Genomic DNA, 26,138 nt, shown 5'->3' on the forward strand with positions numbered 1-26,138 from the left:
GACAGTTCCCTGATGGTCCCTTCTCTTTTGTCTTCACAGCAACAGCAGCAACAGCAGCAGCAACAACAACAGCAGCAGCAACAGCAGCAGCAGCAGCCCCAGCCACCGCAGCCCCAGCCCCAGCAGCAGCCCCAGGTGTCCACAGTGCCTCAGCCACAGGCGCAGGGCCAGCCCCCGGGGCTGGGGATGCAGGCTCTGCCCCCCCAGCAGCCCATTGTGAGTGTTCCTGCAGAGCCACAGGGACGTGACAGTCCAGCACAGATCCAGCAGTGCTCCACCTGCATCCCCCCTTCCTCCCTCCCTGAGCTTCCCAGGGGCTGTGTGAATGCTGAGGCTGCCAGCCAGGTGGTGTGGCTATAACTGTGTTTCTCTCTTTACAGTTCCAGCGCCAGGGCCTTCAGCAGACACAGCAGCAGCAGCAAACAGCTGCTCTGGTTCGACAGCTTCAGCAGCAGCTTTCCAGTAAGCCTGAGTGTTCTTGATCCTGTTGCTAGTCTCCTTCTTGCTGTTTTCTGTTGCAGGTACTCTGGTGTAGAGAAGTGAGGCTGAGCCAGACTGTCTGTCTGAGGACATAAATTATGCTGGCAGGGAGGTGCCATCAGGACTTAGAGCTAGCAGCCCAAGAGGGCCCCAGCAGCAGGGAGGGCAGTGCTTGCCAGCTTTGAGCGACCTTCCAGACCTTCCTCCTGCTGCCTGCAGAGGGACTAGGGAGCTGAGCCTTTGTAGGGACAGCCACACAGCTTTCCTGAAAGGATCCAGTGTGCAGCTTTAAAATCATCTGGGAGAATTTTCTCTGCTGCAGGTGACCTCTGAGGGGCACAGGGAGGCAGTAATCCTGGAGCAATCACTTGGTGGATGACCCAGAGACACTGTGGTTGTGTTGTGAGACAGACAAGACTTCTTGGATGTAGGAGGGGTACTCTGACAAGTGTGGCTGCAGACTTGCTGTGTTTGTGATAGTGGCAACAAGGTAATGGCATAGATGTTGTTCAGTCTGGCACTGTATTCCTATAGTCTGTATTGAATTACTAGCTGAAGGATCACAATACAGAATTCAGGGTCTGTGGTGTTCTCTTCTGAATTGCCTGCTGTCATTGTCTTCTGACACTTTACTGGCTTTTCTGCTATAAAAATGGCAGAAATGCTGTGAAAATGCTCAGAAATGGACAGTACAGTTGGTAGTTTTTTTGTTTTGTTTTGCACTGAGAGTGAGGCTGTGCCAGATCTGGTAATGTGTGGAGTGGGGGACTTGGAAGCTGTGCTTATACTTGTTCCCAGATGAAAAATTCTTAGTCCTTGTGGCCAAAAACCTCCCCAAACCAGGTTTTAATGTGCTAAGCCTCCCACTAGCCTGATTCACAAATGATAAGTCTGTGCCAAAGGATCTCAGCCAGGACATTCAAGTATAGGAAGACCTTGTATAAGAATCTGAATATAGCAAAACAGCCATATGCTTGTAGCTTCTCTGTTCAGCAAATGGAACTGTTGTATCTGGAATAGATGTGTGGGTCCCATGCAGCCTTGTGTCAGCATTCTGCTTCCATGCTTCCTCCTTGGATTTGCATCACCTCCCCCTGGAAGCATCTGGGGTTCTTATTTGTAGTGTCAAGGATGGAGTGGAAAGCAGGAAGTAAACCAAGACCAGCCTGCAGGAAGGGGACAAGGGTGTTTTGGGTCCAGGATAGGTTGCCTTAGGAGGCTGCAGGGTATCCCTGAATGTCCAGAAGGGTTGAGAAGGCAGTAGGCCAGCCAGGTTATACTCATCTCCTTTTGCTTAGTGGCTTAGGATCACACATGCTGATGTTGCGGCAGAAAAAAAAAGAACTACAGAATTTAATGGATTGGACAGTATTCATATATACTGTGAGCATAAAAATCATGTAAATCATAAAACAGCACTCGCAGCAGTTTGGAAGTTCATGAGGTTCTTGAATGTATCTTTACCATGTTTCCTGCCTTCGTGCCATCTGGAAGTCCTTTGGGCCTGTATGGAGATACTGACAAGAAGCCAGGGAAATTTTCTCTGAAACCTTTGGTTTCTGGGAGTGTTTTAAGATCAGTGACACTTGCTAGCTCAGCAGCTTGTATGGCTGCAGAAGTTGTATAATTGTATAGAGTTGACTTTCTTTCAAAATCAGAAATCATTAATCTATAAACTCCCAGCTACTTGTCACCTTTCAGGGCTTTGTTATGGTCCTCCAATTCCACCTTGAGGGATGGAGAGATTTTGCCTAGAAACTTCAGGATCAGGACTAGAACATGTCTCTCTCACTTCCTGAAAGAATGTGGGATCCTGGCTCAGGCATATCTGTAGCACAGGGAGTACCACAGTGGTTATATTTTCCTTCTCATGGCCTGTGACACTCCACATACTGCACTGGTGATGTGGGGAGGGGAATCTCTTTGCTGAACTAGACCTGGTGACTGTTTAACTCTGTCTTGACCTCAACAGATACACAGACACAGCAGAACAACAACCCATTTGGACGCTACTGACCTCTGGCACTTCAGCCTGATTCAAGAGGGAGACATCACTGTGGATGGATACAGCCTCTTCAGCCTGACCCACACTCTGGGGCAGCCCCCAGCCTCTGTCCTTGTGCCCCCAGTGCTGCTGCTGTCTGTCTCAAAGGGAGATGCCAGGAAGAGCATTTTATTGTACAGAGAAAGTGTTTTTACTATCCAATTTCTACAAATGTTTGTGGAGATCCCTTGTGGCTGATAGTCTCCCTTCCCACTTTGGTTTCAGTTTTTACTCAGTTTTTAGTATTTTTGTTAAAATAATGATTAAGACATTGTAAAATTTTGTACTTTATTTATACCAGATGAACTCCATACTGCAGACATTCTCGGATGAATACAGAGAGCTTACTTTGCAAACTGAGTGTGTATTCAGAGCCTGCCTTTCCTCAGCACTCCTCCCAGTACAGCCCAGCAGCACCCTTCACACATGGTCTTCACCTCTTCCTCAAAAGAACTAATGTCTGTGTTTTTAGCTTTTGTGAAGACTAAACAAGTGTGTTTGGGAAGGAAAGCTCTTCCCTGTTTATTTCATAAGCTGGTGTTCACATACTTACCAAGGTCTGTGCAAGCTCTGTGGGATTTATATGTTGATTAAGGACTTTACTGTTGCATGTTCTGCCAGGACACTGGTATAAAGCAAAGAGGGACTTCTATTGCAGGGTAATTCAAGCCCAGCTTGCCCCACCACAGCAGTTACAGAGATGCTCAAGCTCCTTACCTCTGCAGTCTAGGAGGAGCTACAGACTGAGTGCACTCACAGTGCTGCTTCTTGCTTCTCATCACAGCCAGGTTGGCTGATAAGAACCAAGGCTCCTCTGTTAGCTCCTTCCTGACAACCAGGGTACTTTCTCTCCATGGGAGATGTGCATTCTGAACTTCTGCCCTGCCTCGTGCATCCTGCTGGCATGAGATTTGATCTTGGTGTTTGCTATTCCTGTTCTCTGTTGAACCTGAAAGCCACCAGCACCTTTCTTCTCTCTTGCATTCTTCCTGAGAAGTTGGACCTGTGGTCCCTGTGGTAGCTTTTCTTGATCAACATCTTCCTTCTGTTCCATCTCTGTGGGATGAGGTGAGGCCACAAGGACCCAGCAAGGAACTGCACCTCATCTTCATCTGAGGGCAGATAGTTCTGGGGGGTGGGCCACTGCATGAAGGTGAGCTGAGGGAACTGTGAAGCATGGCAGTGTCCCAGGGCTGTGTCCCTTGTCCTTGTTTATGGACCTGTGTCTGCTGCTCAAGATCTGGAGCTTGAGCCCATTCCTTGTTGGGAGCACATGTGAAGTTGCTCTCTTGGGCTTGCTTGGCACTACACCCTCTCTGCCCTGCTTGTCCCCAAACACCTGCACCTGTGTCAGGCTCTTGCCATGTGGCTGCAGGACCGTGTGAAGGTGTTGCTGGCCAGGCCTGATGGAGGGGACTCAGTTGTTAATTAGGACAGGGGCTTGCTCCCTCTGAGATGCACCCCTGCTTGTCCCCTTCCCTGTGGCTCAGCCTGGGTCACAGCTCTGACTGGCTGTTGCATTCCCGGTCTTCCCCTTGCCCCCAGGGTGCTCTTGCCAGGGAATCTCCTTGCCTGCCGGCAGCCCGTGCTCAATGACCCGGAGATGGAATCCCTGCTCCTGGCCATGGCTGTGTCAGGCAGCCCCTGCTCCGAGGGACCCGTGGCTGCGACAGGAGGATTCTATTCCCCTCACCCTGCCCGACACGGAGGGGCCACTGCCTGGGGACACTGGGCACTGTCTGTGCCCACACCCTGCCCCTTTCCTGGTGCATACGGTCATGGCCGACAGCCCGCTCCTCTGCCGGCCCTGGGAGGCAGCTGAGCCTGCGCCAAGCGGCATCTTGGATGCTCCTTCTGCATCGCTGCCGCGCCGGCGGTGGGAGGGGGCGGCTCTGCAGCAGCCGGAGCGGGCTGGAGGCAGCACGGCCCTGGTGCCTGCACAGGCAGCGCTGGGGTGGCCCTTGCACGGCAGCTGTGTGAGACTGGAGTGCTGCAGTGCGAGAGCACCGAGCCGGGTGCTGACCTGCTGGGGGATCCTGGGGGGATTGTGAAAGCACCCCAGGAGACACCCTGCATTCCTGGGAGAAAGGGGATGACTTGTCCCTTCCTGTAGCCAAGTGCTTGCTGCCACGGGACCCTTTATTGCATGGCCCAGCTCCTTGCTGCTCTTCCTCTGGCAAAAGGCTTCCCCCAGCTGTGTCATCTGCTTGGCAGGCCAGGTCTGTGTGGGATGAGCAGCACTCCAGAGCTCTGTTGTGGTGACAGACGCCAGGCTGCCACGGCGTCCAAGATCCCACACAACTCTCGGTGGCTGCCCAGAGATTTCCAGTGGGTGCAGGAGGTTGCAGGGGGACGTGGGGAGCAGTGCAAGACCAGGTCACAGCACAGGGCAGGGTGGGGAGCTGTGCTCTGCCTGGCCTGGCTGCGTGCCTTGCAGCTGTTGTGCTGCACATTAGCGCTGAGCCGCGGCCGTTTTAAGCAGGTCTGACAGCTTCCAGCCCTTCTGCTCCTTCTCCGAGTCGTGGCTAAACGCTGCTTGTGCCTGAGCCAGAGGCAACCGGGGGCATTTTAATACACACTGCCCATGGAGTAATGCACACAGCTGCCCTGCTGCGGCCACCAGTGCGGGGAGGGGGTGGTGCGGGGATGTGCCTGTTTGATGCTGGGCTCCCCAAAGGCCTTGCCACAGCATCTGAGGAGAAGCCCGAGATTGCAACAAATCTTGATGCGTTGGGGTGGATGGATGGGCTGAAGCAGGCTCTGCCCTACACACCCACCACACCCAGCAGCCTGGCACAGAGGGTCCCCATGGACCATACCCTGGGCAAAGGTGGCTTGTCAGGCACTGTCAGAACTGGTGTTGTGCAAGAAAATCGATCACTGCTCAGTCAAGCAGCTGAAGTTGGGTGTGGAGCAGCAGTGTGAATACCCAGCTCTCCTGCAGTGCTCGTGCTGGGGAGTGGGCCACAAGGCATCTCTGCAGCCGTGCTTCATGACCCCATCCTGGACTGGTTTTGTTGGGTAGTGGGACCTAGGGAGCTACACCTGCTGCAGGGTAGCTCAGCATTGGTCCAGCACCCCCTTCGAGATGTTTCTCAGAGCCAATGAACCCTGGGAAGCACAGGGCAGGTTTGTGCATCCATCCCAGGGAGAGCTGGACCATGTTGTCTGCTCAATGGCATAGTGGGTGGCAGCTATATATATATATATATATATATCTGTATATATAAATATATATACATATATATAAATATATATATATATATGTGTGTGTATAATGTGAGCTATATTGGTATACCCTATATACATCTTGTGTATAACAGGCTAGTAACAGAATCAGTCAAGCTGCTGACCACCCATAAGCAGTCCCTGGGAGAGGCAGTAGGGCAGGAGAAGGAGAAATGCAGCAGCAGCAGCTGGAAGGCACTGGGGCAGCTGAAGCTCACCCTGCACTGGAGTACAGGGATCTCCCTGCCACTGCACATTCACAGATTCAGTGCAGGTGCCAGAAGTGTGTGGGAGACTCGAAATTAATTGCTGCCCTTCAGACGCTGCCATGCAAACATCTTAAACAGGAAAGGCTGCTGCCTGCTCTGTGGAGGCATGGCAGCTGATGCCACCTTGGCAATGGAGAGAGAGGCAGCAATCAGATAACATCCATCAAGACCCAAATCCATGCCCTGTTTCAAATGATTTCTGTAATCCCATCAGGCAAGACTGAAACACTGCTATGGGCAGCGGCAGGCTGTAGGAGAGGCGGCTCCTGCCAGGAGGCCATGAGTGGGAGGGGAAAATACCCCCGCGCTGGGAAGGGGAATGACAGAGGCGCTGGGTCTTGCTGCCGGTGCTGCTGGGAGCCCATGGGGCTGTGGCTGCTGACACTGAAGCCCGGTGCGTGGCAGGGCTGGGCCGGGCCCCAAGGCTGAGGCTGGGATGGGGCACCCCATACTGAGTACCTGCTGCATCCTCCCTAGACCCGCTGGGCACTGCAGAGAAATACAGAGGCGGGGACCGCTCCCCCGGCCGAAGGGTGTTCAGCGGCTGTGTGGTGTGCCGGGGCAGCACGGCCCGGGGCTATGAGGGGGAAAGAGACCTTTGCAGAGTGACTGGGGCAGGCACAGGCTGCGGCGGGCAGGATTCTGTGTGCACAGCGCGGGATGCCCGGGGCCGTGCCGGGATGCCCCCGCAGATGGGGTCGTTTACTGGGGTGGTGCGGGGTGTGCGGATTGGGAAGGTGGGGGCGACCCCTCGGCCCAGGGCCCATCGTAAGGCAGTGCCGGTGCCGTCAGCAGGGCAGATTTGGGGGGCCTGGGGGATTCCGGGCTGGTGCCGGTACCCGGGGGCGCGGTACCGGACTGCGCGGCGCTCGCCGGGTGCGGCATCCCCTTGGCGCAGCGAGCAGGGCGGTGCGAGTGCCGGGGCGAGCGGTACCGGGCCCGGCCGGAGCGGCGGCGGGGCCGGGGGACGTCCGATCGGGGCGTTGCCGGTGTCGGTGCCGGTGCCGGTCCTGGTGCCAGTGCCGGGCAGCGCGGCGGCAGCGAAGGGGTGCTGCGGAACGGCCCCTCCCCAGCCCGCCTCCGCCGTGCACGCGCCGCGCGCTCCCGGTGCGGGGTCGGGCCGGTCTGAGCGGAGCGCGGGGCAGCCGCCGCCGCCACCGGCATGGCCCAGCCGCGCCGCCGCCCCCGACGGTGAGTGCGCCCGCCCCGCCCCGCCCCGCCCGCACCGGCACGGCCCGGCCCGCCGCGGCTCGCCACGGGGAGGGCGTCCGGACGGCACCGCACCGGCCCCACGGCGCGGGGCTGGGGCTGGCCGCCGCTCCGGCCGCGGGGCTCTCGGGGCGGGGGGCGGTCCCGGTTCGGGTGGCGGTCCCGGAGTCGGGCGGCGGAGCGGGGCACGGCGGGGCGGGGGTTAACGGGTGGGGCCGAGCGCGGCGGGTAACGGCGAGGGTTAACGGGGCCGGATGAGCGGCCGCGGCGAGCCGGCGGGTTACCATGGCGACGTGCTGAAAGGGGGATTGTGCGCCCGCCTCAGCTGCGCGGCCTCAGCCCGGCCCCCGCCCCGCATCCGCCGGTCCCGCCGGTCCCGCTCGGTCCGGCCCGTCAGACCCAGCGCAGAGCGGGGAGCGCTCTCCCTCCAGGGATTGGGATCCTCGGGGCTGTGCGGTGTCTGTGGTGCGGTGTCGGTACTGGGGCTACTGCTCTAGGTCCTGGGAAGTGGGTGATTTGGGGTGCAAGGATGCTCCCGGTGCTGACAGGCGTGAGGCTGCTGGCGTGACCATCCCTGGGTCAAGGGCAGGCAGGAGATCCCCTTGGCTCAGTTTATTTGGCATGGCATTAGGAATGACATTAGCTATTGGGCTCCTGGAGTGGAAGGACATTCCCTTTCTCTCTGGGGCCAGGGAGTGAAGGAGGCAGGCTTGCTGTCAAGGAGCTGGCCATACTCATCCCTGAATGGGGCATTAGGCCAGACACCCATTCATCCACCTACCCATCCGTCCTTGAGTGGGGTGGAGGCTGTGGGGGTGGCTGGTGGCCCCAGCGATGTGGCTGTGGCTGGAGTTGGCACCGTTCACCTGAGCTTGACTCCGTCGTGCTGGAAGCCGTGGAGCAGGACAGGCGTGGTGGGCGATGGTCACTGCTGGGGTCTGTCTGCTTCCAGTGCTCTCGGCAGCAAGGGAGAGAAATGAGGGACCTGAGGCCAGTCAGTTTCTGGACCACTCTCTCCCAAATGGTAACACCTGCTTATGCCTCTACAGTCAGCCTTTCCAAAGGCCACAGACCTCCCTTAGGGAGGTGGCTGTGACATGACATCCCTGAAAGGCTGGGATTTTCCTTCTGTCCTTTGAGAGTGCCTCATCTGATGCTGCTGCTGGCTCGGCCCCAGGTGATGGCAGAGCCAGCTCCCCACGAGCCCCTCTGCTGGCCATGCTTTGTGTCAGCCTGGTGGGACCTTCCTTCCTCTGCAAACTAGGGTCCTCTGTGGAGCTGGGAGCATCTGCCAGATGGGTAAGGAGTGGCTGTGTCCTCAGAGAGGGAGTTGCTGGTTGCCAAGGCAGGAGTCACTCTTAGCTCTGTGAAATGCCTGTGCCAGGTGTGCACCCAAGCACCAACACCCAGGTGCCAACACCTGGTGCAGGGCTGGGCACCCAGAGGTCCACACTGGAGCCAGACTTGTTCCTGCTCTGCGGGCTGCCACTGGCCACCACCAGAGCTGGTGTCTGCAAAATGGTTAAAGGCTGACATTTAGAGGTCACACTTTTAGCACTGTGCATGTGTTTGCTTCATTTGCATTTGCAGTTAGCCGGGCTCGAGGCTTTGCCACTCACATGTGCAGTTGCCATGGTTACATGTGCAGTCGGGATGTGGAGTTTGGTTGGACACCTGCAAACACGCAGCTCTCAACCTCCAGAGCACAAGCAGAAGCTGCCAAGGTGCAGGGCCGCCCTTGGGCATGGGTGTGAGGGGCCTGCACAGCACTGTGCTGAGGAAATGGGAGCTGCAGTGCCTGTCTTGGCAGGCTCTGCCTGGTGCTGCCTTGCACAGCCTCCAACTGCCCCCACTCAACAGCAGCGAGCATCTAGGGCAGCCTTGTTTGAGAAGAAGATTGAGCCCATGCCAAGGGGGTTGCCCTGCACTGTTCATCTGGGGCTGTCTCTTTTCCAGACCCTGTGCAGAGGCTTTTGTCCCAAAAGGCTGCAGGGAAGGTGCTCAAGAGCAGGGTGGTGAGGGCAGCCAGAACCTAGGAGTCATGAGTGGAGCTTCTGAGCTGCCCAGGGGCAGGGGCCTGCCAAAGCTTCAGAAGGCAGCGTGAGAATTGGCAGAGCACTGTGCTGAGGCTCCAGCTGTGGTGGCTGTGTCTCTCCTGGCTCTCTGTGGGGCTGCTCTGGGTGCTCACGTCCAGCACAGACAGGGAATTGTTCCAGGTGTCTTTTGATCAGAATCACGTCCGCCAGCAAGAGCAAGGAGATGGTGACTGCCAAAATCCTCTGGCAGGTCCATGTTGGCCTTTGTGTCAAGGGAGGAGGTGTTTTGGGACCTCCTAATCAGCTGATAAGAAAGGGACATTGAGGTCATCAAGTCTGTAAGCTCTATCTAAACAATTCCCAAACAGCATCAGCTCAGCCAGCTCCTAAACCTCCCCAGCCACAGCAAGTCTGCTGCCTCCCAAGCAATTTGCTGCCATCTTCCTGTATCCTTCCTTCTAGAAGCTGTTTCTTTGCAGTAGGTGGGGGAGAAAGGGAGCTCTCTTGGCTGTCCAGAAGCTACTGTGGTCTCAGACAGAGCCGTGTGGAAGTGTCCTTGCTGCACTGGTGACGGAGGGAGGGATGCAGTAAAAGTGGAGGCGTGGGAAGTGGTGGGTGTGGGGACGTGGAGCATGTGTCTGTGCAACAAGTTGTGGAGCTGCAGAGGAGCCTGTGGAATCTCAGAGCAGAGCACACAGGGACTGTGTATCTGCCATCCTGGGGCTGTGCACCAAGTGCAGAGGGATGGGGCAGGGACAGCTTGGCTCTGTCCTTAGAACTCCCAGTGCCACTGGGAGGGAACTCCCTGTGGGATCCCAGACAGAGATTGCTCTGCTGGTGGTCTGTGGTTATTGGCTGCCACTGGCAGTGCTTTGAAAGGCAGCCAAGGGCATTGTGGCACAGAGGGGAGGTGGTCGCAGGCAGCACAGGGCACGTCAGCAGGAGGAGGCAGGCTGGATCCTGGTACCAGGGCACTCGAGGAGAGCTGGGTCTGAGGACTGGGCTGAGCTGGGTGGTGCTGGATGGGGGACTGAGTGCTTTGGTGGTCTCCTCCCATGACACTCCCCAGAGCTGGGGGCAGGGAGCAGGCTGTGACCAGCGCTGTGTGCTGCTGGCCTCAGCAGGATTCTGCTGTGGGTGTGAGGGGAATGAATAAATGGTCCTGCAATTGCCAGAGCTGCCAGTTTGAACCCACATCATTCAGACCCTGGAGCAAGTCTGGCTGAGAGGAAATGGGGATGAAGAGGGAGCAGTGGAAAGACATGGGTGCTTCTGGCTGCAGCTGCTGGGTCCTGTCTGGTTTGTGTAGCTCCTGGAAGTTTTCCTTGATGGGAGGTTATGGGCAATTTGGAGGCTTGTCTGGGCTCAGTAGTGATGTGGTATTGCAGTCCCTGATGAAACCTGCGATCCTGCTAAGTCTTGAAGTTTTGTGTGGAAACTCTGCTCTTGCAGTACATTCCTTTTGCCATGTTGTCTGCCTGGCAGCAGGGTCAGCACGTGGCAGAGGCTGTCTGTGAGCAAGATTTTGTGCTGGGGAGTGCTGTTTGGGATGAGACCGCCTTGGCAAGGAGTTCAGAGGATTGTTGGTAAAGAAGCCTCGTTCCTGACACTGCAAAATGCAGAACAGTGGAGTAACATCTGTTATTTTCAAGCTGCATTTCAGTGCAAGCATATCCTGTAAGGTGCTTGGCAAGCAGAGCTGAAACTTTGCCTGGTGGCCAGATGCTCTGGCCGTGCCAGCAGAGCAGGTGGTAAAGTTTGGGAAAGGTTGCAGAGAGTGTGTTACAGGGCATGTATGGTGCATGAACCTTTTTTGGGTCTGGGCCTGGGCTGCTGAGGGCAAGGATGGCTGAGGAAAGTTTGGTCAGAAGGCTTCTGAGATGGGCTTGGGGAGGGGACTGCAGAGAATTCCATTTTGTGATGATCAGGGGCTGCAGGGACTTGGTTGCAGGGATATCAAGCAGTTGGTGCTGCTCTAAAGGAGTGGGAGAAGGTGCCCAAGTCTATAACATGGCCAAAATGTCTGCGTGGCACTCCCCATGGGGCTGCTCCTGTCCATGTCCTGGTGCTGGCATCCAGTGCTAAATGAGTTGTGAAGGTGATTGTGAGAGTCCAGCTGTCTTCGTATCTTTCTTCTGCCCTCACATAACTCCAGGCACCACTGAGCAACTTGAGGACTCATGGGACAGTGATGCAGGAGAAGGGGACAGGGGTTGCTCTGTGTCTCTGTCTCCAGAGCTGCCCACAGGGAGCTCAGGAGAGACGTGTGGGTGTTGAGATCATTGTGGAGTCAAATGCCTGGAAGTTGCAGCAGAGTTGGTCAGAGGTCTGGTGGCCTCTCTGCAAAAAAAATGGCTAAATAAGGCAGGGTTCTTCAGACTGGAAAAGAAACAACAGAAGATGGATAAGATGTGTCTACAGGAGGCCAGGAGAGAAGCAATAGAGGCTAACTGTTCATTGTTTATTTTCATACAAGTACAAGGTCAAATCAAATTAAGCTCTCAGGAGGAGGGGCATTGCTTCTTGCAGATGTGCTATCAAATCACAGAAGTCCTCAGGACAAGGTGTCATGAACAGTAAAACCTTCCGTTAGTTTCAGGAGAAATAGGATGATTTTGAGAAGGACAGGAGGTTCCCCCAGAAACAATAAATACACTGAGATTCACCTCTGGCTTGGGCAGCTGCTGAGCTGTGAATCACTTGTGCTTCTGACTGCTTGCAGGTACACAGAGCACGGTGGACTTTTGGTCTGCTCTGTTATTTTCATCACATTCTGCCCACCAGAGAGTGTGGAGCCAGGTGGGAGCACTGGGCTTTGGTAGAGAAGGATGGGTTTATCCCCTTCCACTTCTGTTGCTTGGCACAGGGTGACAGATGCATGCTCAGTCCTGCTTCCTGAGAGCGTGGGATGCTTTCCCCACATGGTGGAAGTGCACCTGCTGGGAGATACAGGACCTGTGCTGAGCACCAAGCCTTTGCTTCACAGGACCTTTTGCTGGAGACCTCTGACAGGCTTTTGTCTACTGATCAGGTATTATTGGTATTATATTGGTTTGAAAATGAATGGCAATATCCCTTCCTGCTGTGTTCCCTGACAGCTCTGCTTCCCCTGGTTCCCTGGGCACAGGGACACGCTGGCAGCAGAGCTAGAGTCTCATTTTAGAGCTGTCCCAATTCCCTGTACTTTCTGCACATGATAGGCACTGTGGGATCACCTGGGTTCTGATCTTCACCTCCCCCTCCTCCAGTCCCCTGTCTCTGCCTGTTCTCATACACATCAAGAAATCAGTATCAGTTTTGTTCCTAGTTTTATCCTCAAATGAGAAAAGACTCATGTCTGCTACCTGTGAAGGTCCAGTTCAGTCTTACCTTGGCAAATATGGGATGCCAAAAGGCTGTTCCCCAGCTCCTGAGCAGTCCAGAGACATGCAAGGACAACAGGGAGATGCGAGCCTTGGCTTGGAAGCAGTTGGCTTCTTATGGGAGAAGTGGACTTGGAGAGGAGGATGCAGGGATGAGCTGGGATCCTGCAGTCCCCCAGTGGGTTTTGGCTGGCAGGCAGCAGTATGAGGTCAAGTGAGGTTGTTGCTTATGAAGAGGATGCTGTTTCTCATCCTTATGAATTCCAGGAGGACTGAGGGAAGTGTCCAGCCAGCAGCACAAGGGTGTCCTTGCAACCACAAACCAAAATTTCCCTTGGATAGCAGCTGTCCTGTGCCTCAAGAAAGAAACAGTCTCTGTTCCTGTTCTGCCTTTTCAGTCTCTGTTGCCACTGGGGTGTCTGGATGAGAATCTGAGATTACGATTTGGGCAGGGAGCTGCTGTACTTTGGGGCTCATGACTTTAAGAGAAGCCAATTGGTTGTGGACTCTTTGTAACAAAAAACTCCTCCTGTGTCCGCCGGGAATGATGCTTCCAAGTGGGCATCTGCTGAGGCAGAGCTGTGCTCAGGGACCTCTGAGGAGCAGCAGGGAGTATGAGAGCTGTCTTGGCACTTGAACTTGACTTTCCTTGGCATTGTTGGTCCTTGCAGCATGCCTGTCTGTCCTGCTTCATTCTGGTCTGTTCCCTCTGGAGAGGCAGGGCATCCCCAGGCTGCCTGATTTGCTCCGGTCCTGCTTATTTCTTAACACGAGGTGGTATTTGCAGTAAAACATGTTAAAGGATTTTTTTGCCAGAGGTTTTAGACTTTCTGCTTTTTTTGTGCTTGAAGATAGAAAAATATGGGAGGATAAATTTACAAGGGAAAATAGAAAATACATTTCGGATTACATTTGAATGGGTTTTCTTTCTAGCTGGTGGCTTGCCTGACCCACAGTCTCTAGTGAGCCTTGGCTGCATGGGCAAGACTTTGTGGAGTTGCTGTGGCTGCAGGCCAGGCCAGGCCAGGGTGCTTCCATGGTCTTCTGCTTAGTCACGCCAGCTTTGGTTTTGGTTTGGAAACGTGAGCAGCTGATGGCCTTGTTGGGGGCAGGCTCCCCTGAAGCTGCTCCTCTTAGTTGGGTAGAGGCTGTTGTGGGCTTGGGCTGCACTGTTCGCTTGGGCTGTCTGAGGTCCTTCCAAAGTGACAGACACCACGTCTGTCCGGGCTGCCAGCTGTGCACACAACCTGTGCTAGTGGTGGGCTGTGACAAGTGTACAAGCTCTTTAGGTTGCTTACTGGAGCACATACCAGATCTGTGCCGTTCCAGAATTCCTGGGAAAGCCTGTAGGGTTTCTGGGGAAACCAGTAGCTCTGGGATGGGCTTTTATCTCATTCAGCTGCAGATGGGTGGTTTTGGACGCTGTGCCAGCAGCACACGGGGATGGCCCTTGTGCCAGGGGCTCCATCCCCTCGCCCTGATGCTGCCCCGAGCGCGGCAGCTCCGCCGTGAGCCGATGTCGCCTGTGCCCGTCGGGGCTTTGCCAAGGGGCTCCTCCAGAGCTCCAGCCGTGATCCCGGCGCTCGGCAGCGGGGTGGGGCGAGCGGGAAGGCAGATGTGGCGAGGGGGAGGGCGGCTTCTCCGGCACCTGTGCTTTATTCTGGAGCGTGCGAGTGTGAAATTCAATTTGTAGCTAAGTCGTAGCTGGTGGGGAACACAGGCCACAGTGTGTGCCGGAGCCAGGCGGTGTCTGGGAGCAGACATGCACAGCATGTCCTGCCTGCCAGCTCTTGCAGAGGCTGACGTCAGCCTGGAGGAGCGGTGGCTGCTGCAGGATGTGGCTGCTTGCCGCTGTGTCATCTTGGCTCTGGGTGAGCGGCCCCGGCTCCCGCAGGAGCTCTGCCAAAAGGTGCTGCCCTGGGATGGCGTCCCCTGCCCTGCGGGGCCTGGGATGGAGGGGACCTGCTGCCATGTGCCACTGGCAGAGTGGTGCTGTGGATGGAGGGGTCCATGGTGCCTCCAGCAACGATGGCATTTTCCCACCCCCACATGTGGATCTTTCCGATGTTTCCAGTGAAACCCGCGTGCTGGTGGGAGCAGAGGGAATGTGCATTACAGTGTTTCAAATGCAGCTTGCACTGACCCATGCTCTGTTCTACCTGTGGTCACTGCTCCCCATCTCCTGCCCCAGTCCAGGTCTGGGTATCCCACTCCCTGCTTCCCAGGGAGCAGCTCTGCTGTAGATGAAGAGTCCAGTGCTGTGAGGAGGGCAGTGTGGTCTCCCAGGCCAGCTACAGCAGAGCTGGGACTAATTGTGCCCCCAGGCAAGCTGCAGTGTCATGGAGCAGTGGGTCACTGCTGATTCCAGTAGGCTCAAAGGGACACTTACAATACGGTCAGAAAATCATGTCTGGTCTTTGGTCAGGGCCACTCACACTAACATAAAACTCAGCATCTCGAGTCCAGTGAGGTGTGCTGGGGCACACAGTAGAGTGATGGGCTGCAGTTCAGCTGGGGCATCTCTCCGGCACAGGAGATGATCTGCAGCTCTCCCAGCTGTGGGAAACTGGGGAGCATGGGGTGGCACAGCCCTGCATCCCAGCCCTGGGCACTGTGTCTGTGCAGAGCCTGTCTGCTGTTTCACCTGGCAGCAGGGACTATTGTAACAAGGTGGGGGTGGTGTGGACAGTCAGACATCTCCTGGAATGGCCTTCTGTGCAAAGACCCTGCAGTGAGGAAACAATTTGGTGCTGGACTGCAATGATTGGGGTTTCTTGCACCCTGAGGGTGCACTTGTGGCTCTGCTGCCTGCGCTGTGACCCTCAGGGGTGGCTCTGCTGGAATGGCCCATACCACCCTTGCACAGGGATGTGGTCTCCCCATAAAGCCATCTTGCTCCACAGGCTTGGTGTCTCATGGTACAAGACAAGGTGGTGGCAACATGTGGTGCACAAAGAAGGTGCCAGATAACTTGTAGTCTTATCTTTTCACAAGAAAACTTATTGTGTCATAATTCAGTTCCGTGTGAAAGTTAGTTGCTGCTTGTCTCCAGCTATTTCCTTCATCTTTGTTCTTTGTCTGGGTTTTATTACCTTTAGCCCAGATTACTGCCATGACCTGTTTTTTCTGCCCTGCAAAAACCTTTCTGAGCTGATAAAGAGTGGAGTGATGTTAGGCAGAAATGGGTGGTTGGGGCAACTGTTGGTAAAAGAAGCAGTCCTTTGCTGATTCTGTTGCTGAAACCAGAGACTCCAAAGCCACCATCTAGATTTCAACCCTTGATTAAGTGGATTTGGCTTTCTGCTTTGAGTCAGTAAAAACGAAACATTGACAACTTATTTTGCATGTCGCTGTTCCCATTCAGAACACTCTTGGATTTTGTTGCCCACCCTCCCTAATCACATTTGCAGGAAGTCCAAGTATTTTAAGCTGCAGTCGGTTCCTCTCTGCCCAGCCCACCTCCTTACATTTATAGAGCCTCCCCCAGTCCACATTAGTCCATGGAAAGCATTGGCTGTGCACACACTCGCCCTGCCTGCAGCCACTGATGCTTTCTGAGCTTTCCTTGAGCTGTTCTAGCACCTGTGGTGGTATGGGCACGACAGACCTTTGTGCACATTGCCCATGGCCCCTTGGTTGTGGGAGCTTCATGTCCTGTGCATGGCTGGGTGCCCAGAAAAGAGCTTGAGAGGCTGGGCTATGAGAGTTTTGGGGAAGGTTTGCATCAGCAACTTGGTTTCATGTTTTCCTCTTAGTTTCAGGCATTTCAGAAATGAGGGTGTCATTGAGCCAGTCTCTTTGAGTTGCCAAAATCTCCTTTCTTTATTAGATTTCAAACCTGCTTTTGAAGGCTTTGAGGGTAAGAAATAGGAATGTTTTGGGCTTGGACTTCTAGAAGCTTATTGATAAGAGCCTTGTGCTTGTGTAATTGTTCCCTAATGTGGTTCAGTCATAATGATCCATGTTAACTTTAAAACTGGTCCCTGTTAGCCATGGTAGTTTCCAGGGCAATTATTTAGGAGAGGAGGCATCACTCTGGCAGATGTGAGGGGGATGGTGCTGAGCAGGTGGGATAATGTCAATGTGCAGCTTCCTGAAGCTGGAGAAGGAAATGAGGGGAATGCTGCTGGTGGAGCCAGCTCTGTCTTTGCTGGGTGAGATTTGCACTTGGGCTGGTAGCTGTGGAGTGTTGATCACAGATTTGAGGGAGATTATATTGCCTTAGAGTAGGTGCCTGGTGCTTGTTTGTGATGTGTGGGAGAGTGAGCAAGTTGTCTTGGCATGAACTCTGTGCTGGTGCCAAGGGCTTGCTGAAAGCAGATTGTCTGTCAGCTCACTCCTGAGTACTCGTCTGGAAATTCCAGCATTCAGTGGATGCACTTTTGCATTGTCAGTCACCTGCCTGCACAAAGCCAGAGGTGGGGTAATTCTAACATTTATTTGTGAAGTACTAATAGGAATAGGAATAGGAATAGGAATAGGAATAGGAATAGGAATAGGAATAGGAATAGGAATAGAAAGAATAGAAAGAATAGAATAGAATAGAATAGAATAGAATAGAATAGAATAGAATAGAATAGAATAGAATAGAATAGAATAGAATAGAATAGAATAGAATATTTCAGTTGGAAGGGACTAACAATGATTATCTATATCTAGTCCAACTGCCTGGCCCGTTCAGGGCTGACCTAAAATTAAATGTGGTTAAGGGCGTTGTCCAAATGCCTCTTAAACACTGGCAGGCACCTCTCTAGGAAGCCTGTTCCAGTGTTTGCCCACCCTCTGGCTAAACAAATGCTTCCTAAGGCCCAGTGTCAACCTTCCCCGGCACAGCTTTGAACCGTTCCCTCATGTGCTATCGCTGGCTACCAGGGAGAAGAGCCCAGCACCTCCGTTCTCTGCTCAGCAGCTGTCGGGAGCCTCGAGGTCCCCCCTGCGCTGGTCCCGGCGCTGCGGTTCGCGGGGCCGGTCCCGGTCCCGGACCCGGCGGTGCTGACGGGACAGCTCCCGGGGCTGCGGGCGAGTCTCAGCCTCCCACGGGGCTCCGGGAGCCGTCCCCAGCACCGCTCTGTCCCCCCTGACCGGCACAGAGCCGTGCCACAGGGCCGAGCCACAGGGCCGTGCCACAGAGCCGTGCCACAGGGCCGAGCCACAGGGCCGTGCCACATGCCGGTGTCGCCAGCCGCGGGGAGTCCCGGCGCTCTGAGGTCCTCGGGCGCTTCCATCGCTGCCCGCGGTTCGGGCTGGGGAGCGGCTGTGGCTTCATTCTGCTCGGACCGTGCTTCTCCGTAACCTCCGCCACTGCAGGCGGGTGTTTGTGCGGTGAAACTGCAAACAGCAAGGCGAGGGAGAGAGAAACTGCCTCTGTGTCTTCATGCTGGGGTCAGGAAAGCCATAATGTGAGTTTATCCAGATTATTTCTATCCAGAACGTGGGAATAAATAGGCTGCTTCCAGCAGCTACCCCTGAGCCGTGTGGGAACCTGCCAGTCCATCGAGAGGCTGCTGCCACTGCCCTCTGCCTGTCCTGGCAGAGCCTCCTGCTCACACAGCAGCTGCCGGCTGTGCACGTGGCCTGTCTCAGCTTTCCACCAGGCTCCTGGGAAGCAGGAGTGGGAAGGTCAGTCAGAATCTAGACTAACTCAAGGTGAGCATGTAGCCCACTCCAAAAGACTCCAGGCTTTCAAGCACGGTTGTCCTTGGATCCTCTATAGTGGTCACCTTCTTCTTGCATCAGCAGTATTGGGTGCTGACCCCAACACTGTCCCTGCTGCAGTGCTCACACTGCTGTCCTTCAGCAGCATCACCAGTCACAGCTCAGTGACACTGAGAAACCTCGTGCATTTTTGGAGCTCTTGATGTTAAACAAGAGTTGGAAATGATCCAGGTTTTCTCACCTGCTGGGTAGCGTGTCTTCTGGAGCCGGGCATCGAGCAGTGTGCTGTCATTTAACACCAAAAATGTCTGGAAAGGCTGAAATATGGGCATGGGAAGGGAAGGTTTGCTTTGCCCTGGTGTCCTTTCCAAGACAGGCTTGGCTCCTTCATGAAGAACTCGTTAAAGGCCATGGCACAAATGGTGACAGGCCATATTGCAGCAGGAGGCCTTTGGCACCACAGCAGAAGTGGCTCTTGAAATTGTCTGTTTCTAGGGAATTTGAGTAACATTCTTCTGTTATGAATGGAAGCTCTCGAGGATCTTGGCATGTGTCTGGGAGTTGTCAAAGAGCTTCTGTCCCACATATGTTCTTGCAGCACCGAGGAACTTAAGTGACACTTCTCACGTGGTCCCTCATCCTCTCCCCAGGGCAAAGGATGTGCAGTGGAGTGTCTCACAGGCTTCTCATGTTCAGCTTGCTTTAAATATTGGTGGTACTGTGGGTAGGAGCTGGGGAAGGCAAGGCACAGGGACGTGTCTTGAGGCAAACAAGGATGAGGTTTGTAACTGTTTTCCTTCTGTCCCCTTGGAGTGACTGTGGTGCCTCCATACTCCAGATGTGCCTCAGGAGAAGAGTGAGGTGGGGAACACTGGACTCTAGAAGAGGCCTCTGCAGAGTGGAGAATGGACGTTTTTTTTGGGTTCCATGCTCCTGGGAAGCCTCCTAAGTGCTCTGCTGTGTACCCTAAATGCTGAAGGGTTGGTGGCCAAGGTGGCTGTGTATACCCAGATGGTGACAAATGCTGAATGAATGGGTCTGGTGGGGCAGACCTGCCATCCAGGGTAATGAGAAGTGTAGGATACTGGGCTGGAGGGGCTGCTGGGAATCACTTGACCATCTGCCATATAGCACCCTTTGCAGATAACCATGGAGTGCTTTAACTTTTTCTTTCTTAATATGGATGTGTCTCCTACCTAGCACAAAAGGGCAGAGTGTTCTGAACTTTTTTGCAATGGCCTTTGCATGTTATAAAACTATGCCCTGTGACTTTTCTTGTCTAGACTAATCTCAATCTTCCAGACATTTTCCCAGAGCTTTTTGATGATCTTGCCAGTCTCCCATGGCCTCTCTCAGTCAGTCCAAATCTTTTGGGGAATGAACTGGCTCTTTGGACACCAGTAAAATTACTTGATGTATCTTTATAAGCTGAAAGGAGAGTAATTACTTTGTGTGCAAGCTGGCCTTTCACATATCCTCCTGTAGTTGCCTTTTTTTGTGGCAATGATATGAATGCTGGCTCATGTTCAGTTGTACTCACCTGTAGCCCTCATGACCCTTGTGGCAGAACTGCTGCTGTCTTTTCTTCTGTGGCCTGTTTGTGCAGTTTTTTACCTCCCAATGCCTTACAGTCCTGCCCATCATCTCTCAGCCCTTTTCCCAGTCTGTCAAGAGCATGTCAGATTCCCATCCTGGCCTCCAAAGTGCTGGGGTGTCACGTGCAGATTTTGAAACATACTCTGTTCTGTCATTTAGGTCATTCATGGAAAAGCAGAGCAACAGCAGCAGCAGGGCAGACCTTTCTGAAACCCTACATGTCCTTTTCAGTGTAACTGTGAGCTGTCTATCATTTTTCACCAGCTCTGTGATGGACCTGGAAAATGCCCCCACAGTGTTGTGGGACCAGGAAAGATCTGCCTGTGGCATGGATGGGTAACCTGGGATGAGACCTGCAGGTATAGGGATGCTGTTGAGGGGCTGCTGGGACACAGGGACACAAGCACATCAGTCCAGTTGTGCTGCAGCTTCTCTGCTCCCCAGGGGAGCCTGTGGGCTTTCTGCAGTGTTGTAGGCAGGGTGAGAGCTGAGCTTACTGCCCAGCAGAGGAGAGAAGATGCCAGGTGGCGAGTGGGTCTGGCAGGTGCTGCTGCCTGAGAGCTGAGCACCAGCCTGAGCTCCTGGTGGAAAGGTTTGGAGCTCACCTGGAGAAGTTTCTTATGCTGTTTTGTTCTGGGGTGCACGGGCTAGCCCTCAGTAAAGTACAACAGGGTCAAAGGGTGAGCAGAGCTGCACGAGGCACAGTGGCTGGAGGGTGCAGTGGGACATCCTGCGTGCTTGCTGTTGGAAAGAGATCATCTCTCCATGCCAGCTGGGTGCTTTGAGGTCCCCATGTGTCTGGCTCTGAACCTCATGGGACACAGAGCCACAACATGGGCGTGGTGAACGTGGGGTTGGTGCTCCAGGGCAGGAGGCTGGACCCCAGTGGAGGGTCCAGGACGAGAGCAGGCTGTGTGCTGGCATCTCCTCTGCCATCTGCCAGAGGAGGTGTGGATCCAGCTCGTCTGGCTGCTGTTGAGATGCCTGAATGTGCATCTGCGAGAGAGGCTTCCAGAGGATCCACCCGCCCAGGTTTCCATGGAGAGCGTCTCTTTGTTGAGGAGGAAGCCGTCTGGCAGACAGTGTGACCATGGAAATACCTATGGAGCATTTGTTTTCCAAAGCACATGAATAACATCCCCAACAGCTTAGCAGCCTCACTTCCTCTGCTCACCCACCAGCGGCCTGGCAGAGCGACCTGGGATGCCTGTGGTGTCTTTATGCTCCCAGTTTCTCACTGTGTGCTCGTCTGAACATTCCCAGTTTGGCTGTGCCTGCCCAGCCCGGGCTGCTTTCGCTTCTGGCTGGCAGGCACGGCTCCTGGCGGGGGCTCAGGCAGGCAGCAGCCCATCTTCACTGGGGGACACGTTTGGCGTCCTGCTGGAGGGAAGAGAGAGCGCTGTAGGCGGCAAAACTGGGAAAGTTTTGCTCCCACCTCCCATGGGATGTGAAGGGAATTGCTTCCCTGAACGAAATGTCTTTTCTTGGGTCTCTCGGTTCTTTCTCATGCTTTGAAAGACCAAGAAGCTTAAGAGCTGTTGAGGCAGCAGGCAGCAATGCAAGGCACATGCAACAGCCCACAGTGAAAGGGATTAAGCTTGGGTTTTTATGGCAGTTTGTCAGCGTTAAATTAAGGCTAAATTCCCATCCTAAATGTTATGTTAACATGAAGTTACATCAGAAAGCACAGAGCACAGAACAGCAATATGAGGGTATCAGATGTGTTGCAGGGGTATTGTAATTATCCCAAATCAGGCATTTGAAACCCAGGGAATTCCAGATATAGGGTTTGCATCGTTTTTCGGGTTTGTAATTGAAAAAAATCCAAACATAGGAAGGCTTAGAAGCATGTCACTGAGGTTGTTTGGGTGCCTTTATTCTGTGCTGCGGGGACATGGGCAGATGGAGGGAAAGGGTCTTTAAAAAATGATGAAACCAAGTGTGGAATTACAAATGTTAAAATACCGTGAGCTGTGTTTGAGTGTTAAGGCATTGTGGCTCTCCAGGGTAACATTAGGGCTGCTGGGCCTTGACTGTGCATCTCCATATCTGGACATATTTGGCTATCACTAGTGTAGCTCACCTCTGTGCCTCATGCTTTGTAAAACTCATAATTGGAGACAATTTTAAGTCCTGTAGCACCATTTTGTTTAAGTTAAGAAGGTGTACTTAATTCTATCTTAGCTTATTTTTTTTTGTCTTCGGATTCCCATGTTTTTTCAGAGCTGGATGAAGATTAAACAAAAACCCAGAGGAATATCATCATAGCATAAATCTGAGGAGCTGTAGCAAGAAGCTGTTTTTTGGCTGTGCTTTGTGAAAAGAGATTCCTCATTGTGTCAGGACAGGATGGTTACAGTGGGCGTGCAGAAGCTCCTCAGATGCAAAGTGGGTTGTGAATTCAGCCCTGTGACTGGTGTGTGCAGCACAGCTGGGCAGCTGTGCAGTGGCACTGCCTGGTGCTGTGGAATTGCTTGCCTGGAGGAGTTGGTGGAGCAGCAGTGCCCATGGCAGTATGTGGCTGCAGCCATGAGGAAGCTCTGGAGATGGGAAATCAGCTGGTAAACCACCACTGGCAGGGCTGTGGTGTTCCTGCAGACAGAAAATGATGATGGATCCCTTGAAATGGCTCTGCAGGGAGCACTGTATGCACTATCATAAAGACTGGAAGCTGCCTGTAGCTTCCAGTCATACAAATTAGATATGACAGTCATTCGTAATTAGCTTTATCCTAACCTGTGGTACCTGAAGGAACCTGAGCAGAAGATTTACACTGGGCAGTTTGCCTTCCAGCAATGTCAGAGTGGTGGGTCTGGAGCACCTTTGGGAATACAGCTTTGGGGGTCCCAGGCCAGCACTGCACCCCTGGGATGTCACTGTTAGCAAAGGTCACATCTCTGCTGAAGGAGGAGCATTGGGGCAATGTGAGATGCAAGCAATATGAGATGAGTGATGGTTTTCTTCCAGAGCTGCAAGCAGAACAGGGCAGCCAAGGCACCCTCCTGCAGAGGCAGCTCCAGTGCTGGTGGGCAGAGCTGAGCTTGGGTGCCTTAGCTGTTTTTCTGGCCATTGACTCAGCTTTTATTTCTTAGACTCTGGCATCTGTTTGGGGGATAACTCAGCAGCGTTGTGCTCCTGCTGGTGTGTTTCTGTTGCTGTTTGTTGGGCAGAAGAGCTGAAGGGGAGTGATGTGCAGAGATGTACTGCCCTCCTTGCCTGGCATTACCTGCATTCCCTTGGCAGGCTCTGGAGAAGGACCTGCATTACCCAGCCCTGCAAGGCCTTGCTGCTTGGGAGGGCTGAGTGCAGTAACATCATTTTCTGAGATGAGTGTTTCTATTTACTCTGTTACCCTGATTTCTGAGGCTGCCAGGTTCTTTGGGCATATCAGGAGGGCAGACACAGCATGGGCCCATTTCCTTAATGACCAGCAGTGAGTTGCCTGCACATGTGCAGTACAGATTTGAGACACCTTCTGTGTGGGGGGGTTTGGTTGTGTTTTGTTTGGATGGGGTTTTTTTGTGGGTTTCTGTTCGTCTGTATGGGAGGTTTGGTGGTTTTTTTTGGTGGTGGTGGCTTTTTTTCCTGCGGATTTTCCTCACTGGATGAGGTGTTCTCTATTTGTGGAATCCCTGCCCAGCTGAACCTCCACCAGAGCTGCAAACTCCCATCTGCATACAGCCCTTATTTTGTGCTCCAATAATTCCAAGGCAACTCTGCTCCCCTTTGAGCCTGGGAGAGATCTACCGGGTGGGCACGTAAGGATGCCCTGGGGTAAAACGGAGGTGCCTCAGCAGCGCTGCCGCCTCTCCCGGGGTGAGGACGTGTGGCTGAGACAGGACGAGTGAGCATCCCCTGAGCCCCGCCGCCTTTTGGCGGGGCCCCGGCGGAAGATGCGGGGCTGACGCGGCGCTGCCGGCCGGGTGAGGGGTGCAGCCCCGGCTGCCCGTGCCCCGCTCCCCCGGGAGCTGCGGTGCTGGCGGGGGGAGCCGAGGCGGGGGGCACTTACATAAGCCCTGGATGCGACAGGCGGTGCGGGAAGGTGAAGGGCAGAGCGCTGAGAATGCTCGCAGCCCCCAGCGAGGGCTCGCTGGCACAGGAGCTGCGCTCGCTGACACACATCCGCGGGTCCCCATCTGCAGCGCCCTCCTTCCCCGCGGGGTTTGCCTCAGCTGCTGCTCCTGGTGCTGCAGCTCTGCCTCCCGGGCTGGCCGGGCAGGGAGCGGCTGGCAGGGACTCTGACAGACTCTCTGTTCCTCTCCTCTCTGTGCCCGCCCAGCGCCCGGGTCTCAGCTTTGGCCAGCTGATGGGGGCTGTGTTGGTGGCTAGGACATGTGGGTCGAGATTGCTGGTGTATGAGGGGTGGTGGCACCCGAACAGGGGAGCAGTGCCGTGGTGAAGCCCAGGCAAGGAGCACAGGCTGCTTGTGGTGTGGTAACACAGGCAGCTCTGGCTCAGCCAGGAGAGTGGAGGTCTTGTGCAGTGCAGTGGGGTCTTGTGCAGGGGTTGTGCTTGGCACCAGTGGTGTCCAACAGGCTCCTCATGGGGAGGCACACAGCACTGTCTCTTTATCTTGGCACCCACACTCTGGGCAGCCCCTGAGCACTGGGGACAGGCTCTGCAGGCATGGGCAGTGTGTGTGTGTCTGCTCATGCTCTGCTTGTTCTGCCCACTTTTGCCTGCCTGGGTGGTGGCAGGGGCAGTGAGCACCCATGGGTGGGAGGCTCAGCCAGAGATCCTGGCTCCTTCTGCACTGCAGGTCTTCAACTTTTCCAGAGCAAGTCTGCTGTTAATTCCCTCCATCTCTCCACAGTATCAGCAGTCACCTCCGGGCTGGGCCGCTGGCAGGCAGTCAGCAGCAGGCAGCTGGGAGGCTGTGAGGAGCTGGTGCCACATCCCCCTGCGTCCGTGCCCCCGACTCCCCCAGCAGAAGGGGTGGCTGGGCTGCGCACTCCTGACTCCGGTCTCTTCTGCTCCATCTCTTCCTGGTGGGCAAATCCGAAGCTTGGTGTGATGGGGCTGCTCTGAGACCTCGCCCCAGGAGCTTCAGGCCTGGATGTTGGTGCTGTTTCTCCCAGACAATGTGGCTGATACTCTGGAGAAGCCCTCTCTTCCCCCCTATATTCCAAGTGCCTGAGCTGGTGGCCAGCTGGGACCTGCGTCTCACCCTCTGGGTGCTGAGCTTTGCCTCGATGGTTGTGCAGATGGAGGGCCAGGTCTACTCTCCCACTGTCAACACGCACTATGGGAAGTTACGAGGGGTGCGCGTGCCATTGCCCAGTGAGATCCTGGGGCCCGTGGACCAGTACCTGGGGGTTCCTTATGCTGCTCCCCCCGTCGGGGAGAAGAGATTCATGCCCCCCGAGCCACCACCATCCTGGTCAGGCATCAGGAACGCTACCCACTTCTCACCAGTCTGCCCCCAGAACATCCACAACGCTGTTCCCGAGATCATGCTGCCCATCTGGTTTACCTCCAATTTGGATATCGTGGCCACGTACATCCAGGACCCCAACGAGGACTGTCTGTACCTCAACATCTACATCCCCACGGAGGATGGTGAGTCCCCACTGGGGTGACTGCAGGAGAGCGAGGTGGGGGGGTCACTCCACCCCTCCCCAGCAGTGGTTGGTCTTACCTGGGTGTTGTGTTTGAAGCATGTGGTTGTGGACCCTGCAGCATGCTGTCTGTTTGTGGAAAGCTTTCTCTGGCCACGCAGCTTGCCCTCTTGCCCTCAGCTGCCATCTCTGTCTCGCGTGCTCCTGCTCCTCCACGCCTCCTGGTCCCACCCCTCCACCTCCATGGCATCGTCACGGGTTCCTCTCTTGTATTGCTAAATCTGAATCCAACTCTCTGACCGCAGATCCACAGAGTGAAGCTGATTTGTGCTCCCCACAGGCGCCGAGTGCCAGGTTCTGTCTTGAGTTGGTTCGAGTTCGTCCTTCCTCCCTGCTTCCCACCCTCCCCAGGTCCATGCGCTAGTTGTGGGCATGGGCTGCGGCTGGGAGGAACACTCTCTGCCTCTCCCTGGGAAGATGCTCCGGCAAGAAAGGGACCCCAGAGCCCTTTTCTGGGCCCTGGTACGGATGGGAGGTTGGGGTGCACTGGCAGACACATCGCTTGGCTGCTCCTCCGTCCGCTGGCGGGCCGGCGGCAGAGCGATGAGCCTGGGGTGCTGGGGCACGGTCCTGTTGGGGTGAGGCTGAGCGGCGCTGGGTGCCTCCTTGTCTAACCTTTTCCTTTGTAGGGGATCCCACCT

General features: G+C 54.8%; 2 protein-coding genes across 12 annotated transcripts in view; both read left to right on the top strand.

Annotated features, from left to right (window-relative positions):
- MED12 (mediator complex subunit 12) overlaps positions 1 to 2,884 on the top strand; it is a 35,611-nt gene extending 32,727 nt beyond the window's left edge. For 2 of the 6 annotated variants that reach the window (XM_079318638.1, XM_079318633.1), the window contains exons 42-44: positions 40 to 216; positions 381 to 462; positions 2,453 to 2,639. In XM_079318638.1, the coding sequence (XP_079174764.1) occupies positions 40 to 216; positions 381 to 462; positions 2,453 to 2,496 (303 nt within the window). In that variant the 3' untranslated portion in view covers positions 2,497 to 2,639. Of the gene's footprint in view, positions 1 to 39; positions 217 to 380; positions 463 to 2,452 lie in introns of all 6 variants that reach the window. The other 4 variants (XM_079318636.1, XM_079318637.1, XM_079318634.1 and 1 more) reach the window with 3 other exon arrangements.
- Positions 2,885 to 6,746: 3,862 nt separating this feature from the next.
- NLGN3 (neuroligin 3) overlaps positions 6,747 to 26,138 on the top strand; it is a 39,217-nt gene continuing 19,825 nt past the window's right edge. For 3 of the 6 annotated variants that reach the window (XM_079318642.1, XM_079318643.1, XM_079318644.1), the window contains exons 1-2: positions 7,083 to 7,212; positions 24,693 to 25,438. In XM_079318642.1, the coding sequence (XP_079174768.1) occupies positions 24,961 to 25,438 (478 nt within the window). In that variant the 5' untranslated portion in view covers positions 7,083 to 7,212; positions 24,693 to 24,960. Of the gene's footprint in view, positions 7,213 to 24,692; positions 25,439 to 26,138 lie in introns of those variants that run through there. The other 3 variants (XM_079318645.1, XM_079318646.1, XM_079318641.1) reach the window with 3 other exon arrangements.

The sequence above is a fragment of the Erithacus rubecula genome (genome assembly GCF_903797595.1).
Source record: "Erithacus rubecula genome assembly, chromosome: 15".
Lineage (NCBI taxonomy): Eukaryota > Metazoa > Chordata > Aves > Passeriformes > Muscicapidae > Erithacus > Erithacus rubecula.